General features: G+C 43.3%; 1 protein-coding gene across 8 annotated transcripts in view; it reads left to right on the top strand.

Annotated features, from left to right (window-relative positions):
- The window catches only part of SIGIRR (single Ig and TIR domain containing), a 41176-nt gene extending 29402 nt beyond the window's left edge, over positions 1–11774 (top strand). For all 8 annotated transcript variants that reach the window (XM_088458119.1, XM_088458121.1, XM_088458116.1 and 5 more), the window contains exons 6-10: positions 2787–2930; positions 6492–6594; positions 8629–8779; positions 9236–9398; positions 9534–11774. In XM_088458119.1, the coding sequence (XP_088314245.1) occupies positions 2787–2930; positions 6492–6594; positions 8629–8779; positions 9236–9398; positions 9534–9697 (725 nt within the window). In that variant the 3' untranslated portion in view covers positions 9698–11774. The remainder of the gene's footprint in view (positions 1–2786; positions 2931–6491; positions 6595–8628; positions 8780–9235; positions 9399–9533) is intronic.
- Positions 11775–15086: the final 3312 nt, after the last annotated feature.

Here is a 15086-nt window from a genome sequence, read left to right as displayed (position 1 = left end):
TGTGTGGGGCATATTGTACGAGGTCCACATAGCTTTATTACAGTGTTACAAAGTCTGGTCCTAAAAAGCTGGGTATACATTATACAATGTATCGTATGATATATCATTCCGATGCGGAGCAGAACGATATATCGTACATATCGTATATATGTGTATGTCCGATCTGTCGTTCATCGCATCTTCCCATCAGGGTTACGGTGTATTGCTACCAAAGAAACTATCTTTCTATGGGTTGGGTATGAGATCCCGGCGGTCAGAATCTCGCCGCCAGCATCCCGACAGGGTTAGGGTACCGACACCTGTCAGGTAAGTATCATAACCGCTACCCCTCCCTCCCTGTACCCTAAACCTAACCTCCCCGTAGTGCATAAACCTAACCCTCCCCCCCCCTATTGCTTAACCCTCCCCCTAGTGCCTGTACCTCTCCCTAACACCAATGCTTACTGTCGGGATGCTGCACGCTGGGACTCTGACTGGTGTCGGGATCCCACACGTTCGAATGCAACCCCTTGTATATATATTGCCCTAAGAGTAGTATTAGGGTGTTTCTAATGTTCTGGCACTTTTGTATTGAAACCAGCTATGAATGTTTTCCACTTGAAATCCAAAATTTTCTCCATTGTTTTTGGGCCCTCGCCTGTGCCCATCTAGTGTGTAAAACACACACATGTGGTATCTCCTCTTTTGGGTGTGTCCCAGCCCTTTAGAGCAGGACTGAACAACCAGTGGCTATCCAGGTGTGAAAATCCCAGAATGCCCTACCAACTATCATCTATTTGGCAAAGCATGCTGGGGCTTGTAGTTCCACAACTCCTTGAGAGCCCCACAATGTCCTGGTCTGCTTTAGAGACTCTGTAACCAGCTCTGGAATAATTGCCTTCTGAATGCTAACCTTTTCTCCATAGTATCTGATCTCTGGCATTTTACCAGCCACATCCTCCAAAACGTAGGGCGTTGCCATTCTGTTTTTAATTTTGAATCAGAGGTGTGTTTTTTTTCACAACTGTACCTTTATCTTTGTGATGTTAAACCGCCCTTAAACCAGCAGCTGTCTTTTTGTAAAACTGAAAGAGGCTTTAATGGCTGTTAAGAAGAAACCACAGTGATGATGAGTGACTTCAGCTATTCTGTTACCCACTTGCTAAATACAACTACAGCAGCTTTGCTCCTATCACAGAAAGCCTTCCCTACGGAGTAGTTAATGGATGTTTGGTGAATTGAATAATCTGAAGAGGAAAAACCATTCTTCTCACCCTACCGAGACACTTGGACTAGTCCCCCAACCCAACTACTTCACGTATATAGACGAGGTCATAAGCACTTTAGAGCTCCATTTCTTAGAAAACGATATGACAAAGCCATCACCTGTGATCTACTGGGAAACCGAAGGAAAACCAGCCAAAAGACCAAATTTATTAACTGCCTATAAAACTATAATATCAGATATCTCAGATGGATTCATTTGCAATACATGTGTAGCATAGCCACCCTTATCTAGGTGCTTATGCCAACAATCTGGTCAGCAAAAGGAGGAAAATTGTGGATTACATATATAAGTATATATTTTTAAATGAGACTAGCCAGGAGGTGCACCAGTCATTTAGCTATATATATCCTATTTCTAAAGGCATCACAGGTAGCATTCTATAACAGGGGCCAGGCTTCAACAGGCTACAACAATAATGCACTAAATACCTTTACTGGCTCAGATATTGGCAGGGATTGCTACAATATGTACTGTATCTGCCAAGATCGGGTTCTATTCATGACTATAAACTGTTGTTGTATAACCTGCCAGGCACCACTTATGTACAACAGTATCTTGTGGAAATATTCCAAAAGATAGCAGACAAACCTCTTACAAGATAAACTTCTTACTGCTCAATCCAGTCAGACCTGTAATCTTGGAATAAACCTTCCGCTTCCTGATTTGATGCTGTAATTTTTTGAAGATGACCTGGCTCAGGTGCTAATGTAATGCAAGCCATTCTCTTAAAGATAACAACTTTCTTTAAATCTCTACAGACAACAGTCATGGTGCTTCATTTGGGGAAAGGATTAGTAATTTTGCAACTTACAGTTCTCTCTGAGGACTTTTCATAAATGTAAGTGGAGGCTTATTATATAGCGATATTACCAAGGATGTATACTAGGTAGAATATTAGTCTGTACATGGAATGCGGATGGTTGCATTGAGAATATGCTGTTAGGTGCAACCCCACACAATTAATTTGTATAGAAAGATTAGAGGAAGATGTATCAAACATTGGAGTTATCTCCAAGGTTTGATACAAGGTAACAACCAATCAGATTCTAACTGCTATTTTACAGGCTGTGTTTGAAAAAAGAGTTAGGAGCTGATTGGTTGGTCCTTTATCTTTCTCCACTTTATCTCTCTACAAAGTTTGATACATCTCCCCCTTAGTTTGTAATACTATGATTTCTACAGTGGGCATCTTCCAACAGAAAAGTTAACGGGGTTAAAAGAAATTAATCATTTGCAATACTTGTCTTTGAAATGAGCTTCTAAAATAGGTTTTAGTTTGTGGATTACATTTTAACAGGAACTGGTGTGTCTACTGTCTGTTCACACTATATTTCCAGAGTGTTATTGTTGCCCATAGCAACCAATCAGATTCTAGCTATTATCTTCTAGAAGGTGCTAGGTAAATGTTAAGTAGAATCTGATTGGTTGCTATGGGCAACATCTCCACTTCTAAAAATCTTCACTTACATACCACCAAGACTATTGTTTAGCAATTCTGAACTCTCAACTTTCTCTGCAGATGGACGTCTGTTTGATGCGTATGTCTCATTCTGTCCATCAAATATTGACACAAAGTTCACCAATTTCATTCTGAAACCTCATTTGGAGAACAGATATGGCTTCAAATTGCACCTGGATGAGAGGAGTCTCCTGCCCAACACAGGTAGTTTAATTACATGCCCATCTTATAGAGTGTATTACAGCTATTTTATCTCTATATACCTTCTAACCTCTGCAACATCCTGGCTTCTCTTTGTTGTGACGAGTTTGCTTTCTACGGTGACACCTGCATAGTAGGAAGGCAAAAGTCAATCTCCCCTGCAGCTGAATAACAGGATATGTCGCAGGTGCGTTTGATTTTTGTTGGCTTTCCAGCATGACATGCACACTGCAGAGAAGAGGAGCCAGGATCGTTGGAAAACTAAAAATACGGTTTGGATGGAGATAACTTTAATTGTGTAGATAACTGCAGCAGCACCACATAGCCTTGGTAACTACTCTGCAAGCTGAGATGACATAAAGTCACTTACTCTATTAATTACCAAATAAAGGGCTGTTAAAATTAAAATATTCCAGATAACTTGAAGAGCGCATCAGTTGTTCACTGTGTCCTCCTTTGTGGTCAAAAACAGTTTCCATTAGAAATACAGCATTCTCTATAGCGGAATGTAATATGTCAGATGGAATAGCTAGCACATAATATTGCCTTTTAGGGTATTTTATGATGCCCTTCCCGATACGCCTGATTAGTCAAATAATCCCACAATCAAAAAGTCACATGGGATGAGGCCCAGTGATCGGGGTGGCCAAGATGTCGGAAATTAGTGACTGGTGTTGGCTTATTCTTTGGTAAAGTGTTGCCTTAGCAATTGTAGTGCTCTTCCAGTGATTTCTATCGCCACCTGGTGACAGAATATGTAAATAATATATATTTTTTTAATAAATGTCTAGGGCCTCCTCATAAGGGGATGTAGTTATGAGACTGGCGGCTGTGATGCCACCAGTGTCAATCCCAACACTGGAAGCCCGACAAGGGACTTAAGATAAGCATCGAAATACCGACGCCTATCTTAATCCCGATGCCGGAATCCAGGAGGACGATGGCCCAAACGAAGGTAAGCCAGGGCGCCCTTAGTGCTAGCCGCGCGGGGGTGGGGCGGTTAGGTTTAGGAAGCATAGCGGAGTTAGTGTTAGGTTTTGGGGGGGAGGTTAGGGTTAGGCACCCCCTAGGGGTGCGGGTTAGGGTCAGGCACCACTTGGGGGGGGATTTAGGGTTAGGCACTAAAGGGGGAGGGTTAGGTTTAGGTACGAAGGGGGGAGACTTAGGTTTAGGCACTAATGGGGAGGGTTAGGGTGCGGGGTGGGAAGGGTTAGGCTACAAGAGGGGAGGGTTAGGGGGAGAAGAGGGGAGGGTAAGTATACTTACCCGACCATCGGATACCAACCATCGGAATGCTGTCAGAATCTTGACAATAGGCATCCCCACAGTCGGCATTACATACCAATTCCCTCAGAAGTACTTGTCCGAATTTTTCTTCACTACATGCCTTGGAACTCGCTTTAAGTAGGTTTTAACAGCCCTGTATTTGTCCATTATGTAATACCTATAATATATGTCCAATAAGAAGGCAAATTTATTTTACAAGTATGATAATACGCTTCTATAAAAAGGAAAACAATAGTTCACAAGATTGCTCGGATTTTGGCTGTATTTTTTTTTTCTGATTACGAAATAAATCAGATTGTTAGGAAATCATATTGACCATTGGTGTTTCATGCTATTGTCAAGTCAATCTTCATGTCCACTTTTCAATCCACCTACTTTAAAATATCTAATGCAGTAAAGTAGGAGGCAATACAATAGGATGAAATAGAAAGTGCCAGTATATGAAACACATTATGGGCCTGGTTCAGAGTTGTGTTGTCTTTGCGTACTAATCTTTTATCAATATGGTGGTGGGAAACAGCGGTGTAGGTAGGGAATAGGGATTAATGCTGCAGGAACATGTCTCAGATGCACAGTTAATAATTCAGCCTGGAAGCCCCTTCCCTCTCCCTGTTCCCTAGTATAGACAGTGAGGTTCATTCCAAAAGTATTTAAGAAATTTAAAAATCACGCAATACATAGGACTTTAATACCCAGCATGGTCTGAAATAGGTATAGCACTGCTATTATCCTCCTTGGCTATGATCTACTATATTTTCTCTATATAATAAGGTCTGATTTAATGATGACAGTTAGTGAGTGTAAATGTTCCTGATAGAAGTATTCATAAGAGTAATTGATAAATATTTATAAATATCTAGAAGTATTTATTTCCTGATTTTGCCATTTACTGTAATACTGCTTTCCCACCTAAGTCCCAGGTCTGACCCGAGATTTGGAACACATGACCTGATTCAGACCCGCTCGCTAGGATGCGTTCGCGTAGCTGGGCGATTTTCGCATTCTGCACGTGCATACGCATCGCAGTGCGCAAACCAGTGCTAGAGATCGGGGAGGGTTCGCTCGTTGCACATAGACTGCCCAGCAGAGTGAGTGACAGGAGAAGCCATTTGTGGGTGGTGACAGGGGCTGGCCACTAGAAACGGGGAAGTGTAGGTGCGAACACAGACGTGCCCGAGTGTCTTAACGCCGTTTCAAAGGCGTGCAAAATTAATAGGAAGCATCATTGTACACGTCACCTGGTTGTATTTCACACTGAAGTGATCGCAGTGCTTGCAGGGTATAGTCTCAAGCGCTACGTTAGCTTCCGATGGTACCCGATGTACCAATGGTTGCATACACTTCCTGGAGATGATATGCGCAAGTGGGTGTCTGAAGACAGGATGGTGGGCATCTACATACACAAAGCAATCGCACACCAAACATAGTTGTCATGCTTATGCCTTGCCGTGCGATCGCCTGCCATGCTGAATTTGCATACGCTAGGTGCGAGCGTACGCATCTAGCAAGCGGCTCTGAATCAGGTCCACAGTTACACAACGGGACAGACCCCTTTTCCACTGCGATGCCAATCCACGTTATTTCCAGATCGGCGTAGTTCACACTGCACACGGGCGACATCGTCTCCAAGCGGCAAGAAACCCGGAAGTCCCAATGCTGTAAACAGGACCCGCGTCAGTCGACCCGGGTTACCCGTTTACACTGCAGGGTTACACTAGTCATTCCTGTTTTAAACCCTGCAAGCTACCCGGATAGGATTGCCGGGTCACTCGACCTGGGAATCCAACCCTTGTCCCTTTTACACCTAGCAGCAACCGGGATTAAGCCTGACAATAACCTCGGTTTTTGCTGTGGTGTAAAAGGGGTATAAGTGTGCCCATGGCTGGAATAGTCTCTTTAATATGTGATTTGGCATACATCAGTGTTGCCTCTTATAGCCATCAAATATTATCTTACGACGCTGCTACCACTAAACAGAGGTGAATTTATCTTTCAGTGTACTGTGATGTGTCAGATTTCCCCACACTATGCAGGATTACACACCTATAAAGCTGCTAATTTCACCCCCTAATCCTGATAACCTCATATAGTCTGTGTAATGTCACCACTCTTATAAAACCTCTCACCACAAATCCGTAGCCTCACAAATTACCAACTTTACCCAAGTTTTGTGACTGACCACAAAACCACAGTACTGACAGCCTCTTACTGTATACTGTATACCTTTTATCTACTGAGCACTGCATGAGTATAAACTTGTGTTCTTGTTCACTTCAGAGCCTTCTGCTGAACTGCTTATGAATGTCAGCCGCAGCCGACGTCTGATAGTGGTTCTATCACTGGTGTATCTGGAGCAGGAATGGTGCCAAAACAGTTTTAGGTGAGTTTGTCATTTGTATGCTTTAACCCAGAGGTTCCCAAACGCAGTCCTCAAGGCATCTCAACAGTTCAGGTTTTAGAGATGTCCATGGTTGAGCACAGGTGACTTACTTAGTACCACTGTCAATTTAATCTAACCACCTGTGCTCAACCATGGATATCTCTAAAATATGAACTGTTGGAGAGCCTTGAGGACCACGTTTGTGAACCTCTGCTTTAACCAACTCTTATATCCTGCAATACTTTATTACCTTCCATGTAAATGCAATTTAGCACCATTATATTACACAGCACTTTCCAGACAATATAGAATCTTTCATAGTAGTTCCTAGTCCAATGGCATACTATGGAGCATATGTATCAAGCTGAATTAAAAAAAAAAAAATATGCCGAAACTGCAGTTTCTGCATAATTTTATGTATTGTTGCTATGGGGTTGGGTATGAGATCTCGGTAATCGGGATGCCGCTGGTCAGAATACCAATAGCGGCATCCTGACAGTCAGAATCCTGATACCCATAAGGAAAGAAGGTAAGACCAACACTTACCCCTAACCCTCCCTCCCTGGTGCTTAACCCGAACTCCTACCAAGTGCCAAACCTAACCTCCCCCTCCCCGCACCCTAAACCTAACACTCCCTCCCTGGTACCTAAACCTAAACACCCCCCTAGTGCCTAAACCTAACCTCTCCCTCCCCGCACCCTAAACCTAACCCTCCCCCTAATGCCTAACCCAGTGGTTCCCAAACTTTTTTGAATTACGGCGCCCTAGTGTATCAGCAATGTTTTCATGGCACCCCTAAGCCAAATGTTTGGTGTTGAGAAATTCAGAAAAAATTTAGTGAAGTAAATAGTGCTTTTCCTGTCATCCTTAGGCTCAGTTGTGTGGTGGTAGACAAGTTTGTGCTTCTGTCTGTCCACATATTTACATTACATTGACCATAAAGAATTTGATTTGGTATTGGATCACCAACCTGAGGCACTCCTGCAAGTGTCCCAAAGCACCCCAGGGTGCCACGGCGCATAGTTAGGGAACCACTGGCCTAACCCCTCACCCTAACACACAATACTTACCTTCGTGATGCTGGTGGTCGGGATACTGGTGCCGGGATCCCGACGCAGTTCTTGAAATGTTTGCACATAGACGCCTACTCTTCCGAAATGGTTTAGTGCAGCGTTTCTGATCTCCAGTTCTCAGGGAACCCTAACTGCATGTTTTCCATACTGAAGCACAGGTGTATGTATTTCTGACTGACACATTTTAAAAGATTTGCATGTGGTACTAAATACTTCATTTGGGATTCTGTGAGGAGACCTGGAAAACATGCCCTCTTACGGTCTCCTGAGGATTGGAGTTGGGAAGTGCTGCCCTAGAAATACCCACATTTAGTAATCTCCAAACATCCATGGCAGTCAGGGAAATTCTCACTGAAGGGCGCACCTACCTCACCAGATGATGAAACCAGCATCATCACACACCTTGCCCTACCCACTTCATGACTTTAATGCCGTAGACTCCTTTCACCAATCACAATTATGCTTTCTGAGTGTGTAGTAAGCTAAGGGAGGAGAGAGCTTGCTGCTGATTGGTGTGAGTAGCACATGACTGACAGCTGTGACATATACCCACCTCAGTATGCGGTTCTGTAGTGTGAGCATGCTAATGAGGTTACTGACAGTGAGCAGGGATTCCTGAAGAGCTGAGGAGAAACACTAAGTGATATGTATTATTTATACACACACAATGCTATGGTGCTGAAAAGGAGCATTGAAATGTAATCATATGGCTCGTACACTACAATACCTGATCTACATTTTTCATGATGCGACTATAAAAAAAACAATAAAGCTGGCTGTCAATTTCTAAAACCATTTCCACTTGAGAAAACACATTTATAAAAATGTCTGGTTGTGTCTCTCATCTCACTACATCATTACTGAATGACATGTTTGCATGAAATATCCTGGTATTACATTTGCATCCTTATCTCGCTGTTCTGGAGCCATTATTTAATGAAGTTTGTACCTTGTGCATAGGGACGGCTTGTTCCGCCTGCTGGAGCTCTCACGCAGACCTATCTTTATCCTGTTTGAGAATCAGTACAAAGATCTACCCCCAGAAGTCACCCAACTGCTGAGCTCTAGTAGAGGGACCCTGAAGACACTGCTGTGGAAGGCGGACTCTGTGGTATGTATGTGATGGTGAATCTGGGAGAAAACAGAACTGCAGGATGTAACTGCATGACCTTGATTCCAAGATTGTTTAGCCAGTGCCACTGTGCACTGATGGATTGGGATCGGGATGTCAGCATCCTGATTGGGTTACAAGGCTAACCCTATCCCTAAACCTAACCCTCCAAGCAGCCTAAACCTATCCCTCCCTCAGCGCAGCTTAAACCTAACCCTAAACCTCCTCGTAGTGCCTAACCCTAATCTCATTACTTACCGTCGTGTCAGCAGTCAGGATGCTGGTACCGGCACTCTGACTGGTGTCAGGATTCCTCTGCCGGGATCCCGAACACCGGGATCAATACTACATCCTGCACCGATAACACATGAAGAAAGTTTTACCGTATTGTAATTGTTACCACCTGAATAAATAATTAACTCAGCCCGTGTACTGTGTAACCCTCTTTCTATACAGTCTCCAGCATCTGACTTCTGGAAGGAGCTGCGCCTTGCTCTTCCTCGCAAGATTTCTCTAGTGGACGGGAAAGGTGACCCTCAAACTCAGTGCCAGGATGATAAGGATCCTATGCTGACTGTCAGCAGTGAGGCTGCAGATCCTGACCCTGAGGGGGACCTAGGTAAGACGTGCTACCTTTTTTCCAGTGCATTTTTTAGCAATTCCAAAATAATCCTTGACCTCAGATCCTATGAATGTCATTGCTTTGTGTCTGTGTTCTTATAGTTATCCCTTTTCTACTGTACTTTCCTTCCAGGTGTGCGAAGAAACCTTTATAAGGCTCCACCACCCCGGATGGCCCCAAAGACACTTTCAGTAGAACGAGAACCCACTGGAGATGTGGACATCTCAGATCTAGGGTCACGGAACTACTCTGCTAGGGCAGACTATTATTGTCTGATGACTGAGCCTGACCTATAGGATGAAGAGTGAGGAGTAGGTGCAGGAAGTTGAAGAGTAGAGACTTTAATGTGAAAGAAGACACCAATAATAACCCTCCAGAGCTATTGCTGTGACAATGGGTTACTTACGTTACATACGTGCTGTAGGAGAGCGACATCATTTTAACAAATCAAAAAAGTAATCAAACATGAGCAGATCCCAACAGCCAGCTCGTCCATGATGCCTGCTGTCTGGCTGATCATTAATAGAGATATAGCAATGGCAGGATTGCTGAACGCTGCTCATCCCTTGTACAAGGACAATCGTACATATGAACTGGCTAGAGAAGGAGGAAGTAGCCTTCAAAAGTCAACAAACCTTTTATCTCCTATGACTAAGAGTTGTTACAATTAGAGAAGTGGCTCTTAAAGTAAAACATAGAATATTTTATTTTGTGTTGTTAATATATTTACATACAATATTATTAGAAAAAAATTGTATTTTTATAATGAAACAATTACAGTTAATTCATTTAATTTTAGGCAACAGTTTATACAAAAATCATAGAAAAAAAAGCACAAACAGACCAGGAATTGTAGATCTAGTTAATAAGCAGCACAGTAATCTCAGTGTCCTGAGAGCTAGCTGGAGAACCAGTGTACTAGGGACAGTAGACAAGTGCTGAAGAAGCTTTTCACATCTACCGTTTGCAATGAGATGTGAGATAGGTGCTGTGATAATATTACAGGGCTGCCGTGCGTCCTGCCAGAGAAAGGAAAATACTGGGAAATCATGGAGCATATTGATAGTAATATCAGTGACCGTAGGATTGATGTCAGTGTCTGCTATGACCATGGTACCTGCAGTATTTAGCATTTTGTGTACCGCGTCAAATGGAGTGAGTACAGCTTGCAACAAAATGCTTCCAAGTGGCTGGTGGTTCTCCTGCAGTTACTGTAGATGACAAACCGTAGCCCTAAGCACATGTTCAACTATGAGCAAAAACATCATAAACACACATAGACCTATTAGATATTATACCATGACATGGCACTCAGGAGATAATACTCGGCACCGATTCATTGATATAAAACAAAAAACACTTTTCATGTAGTACATTGGGCAGATTGCTATAACAGGAGTGATGGTACAGAACCGATGCTTGGATGGAGTGAAGTCACCCAACAATGTATGGAATGTGGAATGTAACAGGTGTCTGGCTGGTAAATCATCTGATCATACACCGGTTAATGAGTGATGCTAAGCAAAATCTAAAATGCAAATTTACACCATGTGTTACCTATTAACAATACTGTTCTATGACCAGTGTTATACTAATTGGTTGTATATTTCCAAATATATTGTTATATGGGGCCTATGTACTAAGCCTTGGAGAGAGATGAAGTGGATGGAGATAAAGTACCAACCAATCGGCTCCTAACTTGTCACTTTACAGGCTGTGTTTGGTTGTTACGCTAAGGCTTAGTACATAGACCCCTTAGTATATTATATTTGTATATAAAGAAAAATACTGTAAAGAGTTTATTTCATGCTGTGACCAAAAAATGTGATTGATTTACAGACATTGTTACGAATATGAAGGGAAAATATACATCTATGGAGTTTTGTTATATCTTCACTTTGCCATCCTGTGGCTGATACTGTTACCAGAGCAGTAAAAATAATAATAATCATCTAGAGTGAACGTAGTGTCAGCACACCATGGGCAATGATTAGATTAGGTATCGCACAGTTGTAGGATTATTTGGTACATTGCATGCGGGAAAAGTCCCCTACGTGCACTGAGTGTACACAGGTACCGCTGTTGCCTATGGAATCGCTCCCATTTGAGCTGATGGTGGAGAGCCATGAGCTGTTCTAGGCAGGGTCTGAGAGGTGGCCTGAAGTACTTGCAAAAAATAAGGCCGTCTCATGAACGCCGCTGTACTCCCATAGGCAGATCCACAGCCACAGAAGCCATGTTTAGTGGAATTTAAGAAGAAAACACTGAGCAGGCCAAGTGTCGATGGTGCACACAATGGTGGAGTGTTCAAAGGCACTGTCCACGGGCACGGAACGTGGGAGTCTAACCGCTTGTACTCTGTATCGCTCGCTGCTGCACAAGGGGAAGGCAGAATATACCATTTGCTTATTACCGCAGCTACAAATCTGGAATAATTGCAATAGCGAATGCAACTGCGTCCATTTCTGATGTAGGCCCACTGACACTTATAATAGCACTTTACATACCATGGGCCTGATTCAGAGTTGGGAATAGAGTGAGAAATAGCACTTAACTGTGGACAAACCATGTTGCAATGCCAGGGGTGTAAATACATAATTTTTATTTTGCATGTAGTGTAAATACTGGCTGCTTTTACATGTAGCCCACAAATACTGCACGGCTTTATTATTACTCTACAATTTAGATGTCAGTTTGGAAACACTCCTCCCAAATCTAAATCTCTCTGCACATTTTAAATCTGCCCCACCTGCAGTGCAGCATGGTTTCACCAAGATGATCGGTTGAGAGAGAGATATCTCGCTCCATTCCCAACTCTGAATCAGGCCCCATGTACATAAGCAAAGGGTGGTGTAATCCAAATCCTGGTAATATTTGATCTAATTAGATTTTACATTCTAATTGAATCCAGGTAATGATTTTTGTTGTTGAAATTCAGACACCTTCTGATCAGATGTGGTGGAGCTTAGTTCATGTGCAGGCAGTAAGTGACAGAATGGCGGCCCCTTCACATTCCCGGTGCACCGCACAGCCAGTATTTACTCTTTAGTGTTATTTTACAGGGCGATCCATAGCTTGATTCTGTATCGCACGTAATGCATACACACACTAATCCCTATGCCGATGCAATGCTAGAGGCACTGTACCTGTACTTGGCTGCCCCCCATCCATCATCCCCTTATCACACGCTACTCTAGGAGTGGGCAATAAGCAGCCCCCCAGCTGTTGTAGAACTACACATCCCAGCATGCTCTGCCACAGTTTTGCTATTTGACCATGCTAAAACTGTTCAAGGCATGCTGGGATGTGTGGTTCCAACAACAGCTGGGGGGGGAGCGCTTATTGCCCACCCCTGCTCAGCTACTCCATACTCACACCAGTACCCGAGAAGCACAGTTACAACCATGTTTCCATAGATGGCAGTGTTCTAAACCTTAGTGCATCTTTGTGTATGTAGCGCCCCAGCTGCTCCATTTACAAGAGCAAACAGTCACCACTATCATTGCACATCCACCTACCCTATGCTGGGTGCAGGAGAGGCGGCATACACAAGACTCAGAATGGTGAGTAATTCTGGCAACACCGTATTGCCAACACACCTAGGTGACTACTCTAGTCCGTCCATATGACCAGTTGCCACCCAGAAACGGCCAAGATCTATCCAACTCCGAATCGCCCGCGCATGCACAAAAATACCTATATGTGGTAGAAAGCTCTTTACCAAATGTGAATTGAGAAAATAAAAATTATATAGTTAAGTTTGTAATGATGAAGAATTAGAAGCGGAACAATTGGGGGTTTATTCATCTATTCATTGTGAAGTGAAAACTACATCTGAGATCTTCCAAGGTTGCAAAGGAGGTTGTTGGAAATAATTGGATAGTTGGAACATATTTAGTTTTGTAGTGTGAAAATGACTTGTCTGCTTCATCCCAAGCGTAATTAGTTGAATTTTTAAAGTGGGGAAATCCCGTTCCTGTTCCTCCTGCCGCAAAATATCTAAGTGACACCTTGATACTTTGTGGCAGTCTTGCCTTATATTCACAAATATGTTAGTAAGCCCCAAAATGTAAAGCTTCTAATTAATCCTCATTACAAATAGTGTAATAGTTAGTTTATTCTCTCGTTCCACATGCGCCAAGGAGTGTTCCATCAGCCGGCTGACATGAAGAAGGGGTCCTAAACTGTCAAGATAAATAGAATTCTGTGGCTGCTGAAATTTTGGAGTGGCGCTGGTCCCACCCCTTTACAAAAATGTGATAAAAAATAGGACTATTAAATTTCCTATTACAGGTGCTACACAGGGCTGTGTTTCTTTAGCAGCTGTTGGAAATGGAGATAGTCAGTACCCAAAAGACAATTAGAAACAAATATACAATAATAGCGCTTATGAAGAAATGATGGAGCTCATATAACACAATTGGTTAAAATAAATATATTTATTACAAAGTATACAGTACATAGATATAGTAAAAAGTACTAGATTATTCTAGCAAACTTCAGTTAAAATAAGCAGTTAATAACATCACGCCTGATCAATCCACTGTATATTATGGTGCTTGACTAGTGAAGTAAGGGCCTGATTCAGAGCCGGACGCTCTGACCAGAGCGCTTGCTCTGAATCAGGGCCCTCCTACCTAAACTTGGAGCGGCCTCTTGGACGCTCGCATAGCTGTGGGTTACCACCCACAGCTTATGCGAGCGTCCATGGCGATGGTCAAGACCATCGCAACCATCGAGCTTGCGACGAGACCCTGAGGTAGGGTCTTGCTGCCGCAAGCCCTGGCGTGATTTTGGCTCTATCAGAGCTAAAATCACTCCCACTGACATCACTAGTGACGTCAGTGGGGCCGGACCCAGACGGTTGGCGTTCCCATGGGAACGCCTCCGTCTGGCAGCCACGCCCCCAGCACGTCCACCAAAGGGGGCCTGCTGTCACTCACCATCGACAGTACGGCCTCTTTGGTGCGAGACCCCGAGCGACGGTTACCCCGTCGCTTGCCGGGTCTCGTGCATGTGCACGACGGAGCTCCCTCCGTCGTGCGCATGCGCATTTGGGTACCATCAACCCGCTTGCGAGCGTCCTGCGCTCGTGAGCGGGTCTGAATGAGACCCTAAGTCCTGTTCCTATGATAACCTCCAATGAGTATACTGCAGCCTTTCTAGAGGATGTCCAACATAAGATGGTTATAATTACCGTCCGTTAAGCATAGAGTTCTGTATATTAGCGGATGGCATCATGCATGGAAAAGTAAATAGAGGATCCCTTGAAGTCAGCAAACCTTTCATTATGGACACCTTCAATCTTGTAGGCAAATAACAAGTGCACGTCTGGTTCTTAATAAAAACAATCTAGAGGTCTGGTTCAGGTAAAGAGCAATTCCTTCAATCTCCCAGTCAATATTCGGATTCAGGGGTGCAATACCTCTAACGCGTTTCGCTGTGCTCCCTACAGCTTTATCACATGTGTATGCAGGCTGCATGCGCAGCACTCAATCTGCCCGCACTCAGTTACATATAACTCTGAATCAGGGCTTACACACAACTGAGGCGGAATTTTGTGGGCATAAGCCTATCAATTCACCAGGTGTCAGCGAGATTGCTTATCCCTAGTGAAAGAAGATATTTTGTTATAAATATTGGTTCAACACATAAAATGGCTGCTTTTACTAAAGTAATGAAAGC

This window comes from Taudactylus pleione, unplaced genomic scaffold, assembly GCF_031769625.1.
Source record: "Taudactylus pleione unplaced genomic scaffold, aTauple2 ptg000810l, whole genome shotgun sequence".
NCBI lineage: Eukaryota > Metazoa > Chordata > Amphibia > Anura > Myobatrachidae > Taudactylus > Taudactylus pleione.
Note: the sequence above shows the minus strand (reverse complement) of the source record. Positions and strands in the feature narration are given on the sequence as shown.